The sequence below is a fragment of the Lolium perenne genome, chromosome 3, assembly GCF_019359855.2.
Source record: "Lolium perenne isolate Kyuss_39 chromosome 3, Kyuss_2.0, whole genome shotgun sequence".
NCBI lineage: Eukaryota > Viridiplantae > Streptophyta > Magnoliopsida > Poales > Poaceae > Lolium > Lolium perenne.
In genome coordinates this window covers 349104543-349109717 of record NC_067246.2, presented here as the reverse complement: position 1 = coordinate 349109717, position 5175 = coordinate 349104543, and the positions used below count along the sequence as shown (strand labels likewise).

At 51.9% G+C, this 5175-nt stretch overlaps 1 protein-coding gene across 1 annotated transcript; it reads right to left on the bottom strand.

The window, feature by feature from the left end:
- Positions 1 to 556: 556 nt before the first annotated feature.
- Positions 557 to 4704, bottom strand: LOC139838334 (uncharacterized). The gene is made up of 2 exons (XM_071827744.1): positions 4405 to 4704; positions 557 to 4000 (listed from the first exon to the last, which is right to left on the bottom strand). Exons 1-2 carry the CDS (start codon positions 4702 to 4704, stop codon positions 557 to 559), a joined length of 3744 nt encoding a protein of 1247 aa, XP_071683845.1.
- Positions 4705 to 5175: the final 471 nt, after the last annotated feature.

Sequence of the window (5175 nt, the reverse complement as noted above, 5' to 3'; positions counted from 1 at the left end):
CTTTCGATTATGCTCGCCCAAAAAAAAAAAAGAAGACCCACGCGTGCTCCTGCAAGCAGCCTAAGCTAGCACGCCACCACTTCCTCTCGCATGCATGCACAATTGCACATGGTCGAGCAGCCAGCTCCTATCCATCTAGCTGCTAGCCAACTAGATGAGTACATGTCTCACTAGAGCTGCTCTATGCATGTCTTCTCGGCTGGACCGTCCGCCGCCCCGACACACTTGTGCTCGTCTTGCGGGTCTAACAGATATGCGGCATTTTTATGTTTTGATGCAAACAAATGTTGTTTGTGGCCTGCGTTGCTCTTTGCTACATTGGCATGTCCGAAATTATACGAAAGATTTTGCTGCACTTCACAAACTGTTACAACTTCACGTAAATGGATGTTGTGTACATTGTATATTTTTTCTACAAGAGCTTATCATTTTTTTTGAAAGAAAGGCAAAAGATTTGCCTTAATTCATTGATAAAGAAGAGAGAAGAACCAGCAATGTTCCAGGTTTACAGCCCGTAGGCAACAACCCCAAGGAGGGGGAACCAAACAAAAGGAAACTAATCTCCCGGCATAAGATGACCCAAGAATTTAGCCCCCGCGAAGGACCAAGATCTAGCTTCAAACTTGATGCGGTCCAAGGTTGCCGTAGCCATGGAGCTCTTATATTTGAAGACTCTAGCATTCCGTTCGTTCCAGAGTTCCCACGAAACAAGCATGACGAGGGTGGCGACAGCTTTCCTTCTACCGGGGTGCGCATGAACAATATGCAGCCACCAAGTCTTGACGTCCTCGAAGTTGTCCCATTCCGAAGGCTCGAAATCATGAAGCCCAAGCCAATCCTTCACCGTGGACCAAACCCTCCTGGAGTACCTACATTTGAACATAAGATGGGCAGCCGTTTCAGGGGCGCTATTGCAAAGCAAGCAATTACCGCAATTAGGCCATCCACGTCTATGTAAGCGGTCAGCTGTCCACACCCGGTTTTGCAGAATGAGCCAAGCGAAGAATTTGCACTTTGGAGGGGCCCAAACTTTCCAGATGGTGCCATTCATAGTAGAGACCGTCGATCCGGCGAAGTGAGCCTTGTAAGCGGAGGCCGAGGAGTAGGAGCCCGAAGTAGAAACCTTCCAAACAATGGAGTCACGAACCTCATCATTGAGCCGCAAAGTAGAAGTGAAGCGCCAAAGCCGCACAAACTCCTCTATGTGGGTGGTGTTTAGGCCGTTGGAGAGGTCGAATTGTGCAACCCAAGCATTGCCAAGAAGGGCATTCCGAACCGACCATTTCTTCCTCTTAGAGATAGCGTAGATGGAGGGCGCAAGAAATTTGGGGGCAATGCCATCCGCCCAAGGGGAGTTCCAAAAACAAGCCTTCCTCTCATCTCCAATTGTGACCTTCGTAAGAGCATACAAGTAATCCATGTCATCGTCATTACAAGGGATCTCGGTCCCAACCCATGGTCTATCCGGCTCAGTCCATTCCAACCAAGGCCACCGAAGGCGCAAAGCTCTAGAGAAAACCTCCAAGTTAAGGATACCAAGCCCACCAAGCTTGGTGGGGCGGCATACAGCAGTCCAATTAACTTTGCATTTGCCGCCGGACACCATGTCGGTACCCGCCCAAAGCCAAGCCCGGATGATCCTTTGAAGAGCTTGTAGAAACTCTGCCGAGACGTCAAGAGCTGTGAGAAGGTAGATGGCTTGGGAGGTGAGCACCGATTTGGCCAACGTAGTCCGGCCCGCAATGTTGAAAGATTTTCCCTGCCAAGGGGCGAGGCGGCCAGCGGTCTTGTCTTCAATATATTGCAGGTGAATTCGTTTGATTTTCTTTATGGCAAGGGGGAGGCCAAGATACTTCAGCGGAAAGGAGGCGATGGTGGCCGGAAGATCGGAAGTAATATCGTTGAGGTCTATGCCATTGCAACGTATGGGGGCGACCAAGCTCTTATGGAAGTTAGTGTGGAGACCGGTGACGTTGCAAAAATTCGTAAGGATGCTCGCAAGGTTGGTAACATCATTCTTGAAGGGGGCCACAAAAATGGCGGCATCATCCGCATAAAGCGACGTGCGAAAGTGAGCTCCTTTGCCGGCAAGGCGGCGCAACCTCCCTAGGGTGGTGGTGATCTCAATGATGCGTTGTAGCGGATCGATGGTGATGTCAAATAAAAGCGGGGAGAGGGGGTCTCCTTGGTGAAGCCCGCGACCATGAGAGATAGGCTCTCCGGGGATTCCATTTAGGAGAACTCGCGAAGAAGAAGAGCAAAGGAGGGCGGAGATCCAGTTGCGGAAGCGAGGAGGAAAGCCAAGCCGTTGGAGAAGCTCAAGGAGGTAACCCCATCGGACCGAGTCAAAGGCCTTCTTGATATCTAGTTTGAAGAGAAGAGAAGGTTTCTTCCTTCGGTGAAGCCATCTAGCATAGTTCCTGACGAACATAAAATTATCATGGATGCTCCTAGACTTGATGAAGGCACTTTGGGCAATGGAGACAATCTCCTTCATGCGAGGGGCAAGCCGGGAGGCAAGGATTTTGGCAACAATCTTGGCGAATCCATGGATGAGGCTAATGGGGCGAAAATTGGAGACTTCTTCTGCCCCCTCCTTTTTGGGAACAAGTACGATGTTCGCGGAGTTGAGCCAATGGAGGTTAGAAGTCCGAAGATCGGAGAAGCGATGCACAACCGCCATGATATCCACTTTGATGATTTCCCAACAAGAGGCGTAGAATTTCCCATTGAAGCCATCCGGCCCCGGAGCTTTGTTAGAAGGTAAGTATAAAATGGCCGCTTTAACCTCCTCTTCGGAGAACGGGTCACCCAAGCCCGCCAAGTTGTGTGAGGGAAGATTGAGGGACTCCCAGTTGAAGGAGAGAGTGCTATGCTCTCTATTTCCGATCGTGGTCTTGAAGTGATGGTTGACAATAGTGTGCTTATCAACATGTGAGGTCGCCCAACCGTTGTTGCGCCGCAGTTTGAATATGAAGTTTTTCCTTCTTCTAGCGTTTACCTTCCTATGGAAAAATCTAGTGTTGGCGTCACCCTCCTTGAGGTTATTTATTCTCGCCATTTTCTTCTTACGAGTTCTCTCCAAATCCGCAAGGTCAATGATCCTTTTTTTAAGGCGGGTCCGTAGGTCGCGTTCATCCGGGGAAAGGGTCCTGGACTCCATTGCCAAGTCAAGGTGTTGAATGACCAAGAGGGCCATATGGAAGTGGATCTTATGGTTGGAGAAGAGGCTATTGCTCCAAGCTTTAAGGCGTCTTCCAGTGTGGAGGAGTTTGTGGTGGAGGATGAGGTAGGGGTCCGTCTGCAAGCAAGGGTCGTTCCAAGCCTTCTTGACAACGTCTATGAAACCGGGCATATTCACCCAAAAATCTTCAAATCTGAAATTGAAAGGCTTCTTAGGTCCTCGGCAACTAGCAAGGAGGGGAGGACAATGGTCGGAGAGCGACGACGAGAGGGCGTGGAGGATGTGATCGTCATGGCTAGTGTCCCAATCCTCATTGCAAAAGACGGCGTCGATTTTGCTCATGGTAGGGAGCTCGCGCTCATTGGACCAAGTGAACTTGCGGTTTTGGAGGTGGATCTCATTGAGCTCGCAAGAGTGAAGCGCCGTCCGGAATTTGGCCATACGACTTCTATTGATGTTCAGGTTGTTTTTGTCTCTAGCACGGTGAATTTGGTTGAAGTCGCCCAAAACAATCCATCTAGTGCCAAGCGGAGGCTTCAAGGCCACCAATTCGTTGAAGAAATCATCCTTAAGAGAGTAGTCAGTGGGGCCGTATACAACTGTTATTTTGAATTTATCCTCATAGCGCTTTGCGTCAACCGTGGCCGAGAGGGAGAAGACTCTCGCATCAACGTCTGAAATCTCCGCAAACTCCTCATTCCATAACAGAAAAATTCCGCCACGGGTTCCGTTCGCAGGGCGTTCAGCATAGCCCTGGAAGCGGTGACCACCAATGGAGGAGATGATGAAAGGGTCAACAGAGTCAAGTTTGGATTCCTGTAGGCAAACAAGGTGATAGGAAGTGTCAAGAAGCGTTTCCTTGACAGTCGAGCGACGATCCGGATCATTCAGACCGCGCACATTCCAGATTGCAATATTAAGGGCTTCGTCATCCATTGGAAACAGAGGCAGACCCAAGAGATGGAGCAACATACAGCTCCCAGACAGAACAAACAGCAGGTTCAACAATACACGGTTCAGACATAAGACATAACGAAGGTTCAGCAGTAGATAGGTGGGAACAAACCCAGGATACATAAAGACAAGGTGGTGAAGAGACCCTGATCAGCAGGGCAAACAGCAGCATCAGCTCCGATAGCGAGCATAGAGTTTTACTAATCATAGGTAACTAAGGGACCCATATTTGGATGCAGCTGGAGCGAGCAGCAACAACATCAGACAGCGGACGCCTCCGCAGTGTCGGCATCAGTGCCAGGGGCCGCGACGCCAACGTCCAAGGCCGGAGCAGGTTCCGGCTGGTCAAGTGCACCTTCGCCACCATGAGACAGGAGAGCATCCTCGACAGCCGTGGCGAGGTCGCAGTCGAGGCGGAAGAGGGCGTGGAGTGCAGAGATGGTGATATCTGGGAGCTTTCCCTGAAACATGCTAACAAACTTGGTGATAGCTACCTCGGTGATCATCTCCCCTTCCTGAACAATGCCGAGGCACTTGTACAGTAGCTTCTGGGCCAGCTGGGCCATGGGAGCGCTCTAGTTCTTCCTCTTGAGGCGCGGGCTGGAGCGCGGCAGGTTGAAAGTCTTGACGCCTGCCAGGGTTTTGCGACGGGCCACGGGCGGGGCTGGGCGAGGAGAGGCGGGGGCGATCAGTAGAGGAGAACGCTGCGGGACAAAGAGCGGTTGGGGCAGCGTCTCGTCGAGAGGCCCGTCCAGGATGGGCAGGTTGGCGTCGAAGAGCTGGTCCAGGCCGGTGGAAGGCGGGGTGCGGCGCAAGTCTTCGTCATTACCATGGACAGGGGTGCGAGCTTGGCCACCAGTAGAGAGCTCCAGGGAGCGCGATGTAGAGCGTGCCCCAGGGCTGGAGAAGTCGATGCAGCGTGAGCACGACATGGCCCGGCAAGAGGTGCGCGGAGCAGATGGCGAGGAGGCGCCGGAGAGAGGAGCACGCCTTGGGGTCGGAGGAGCGTAGATCGGGGGTCCGTCCGCCCCAATGCA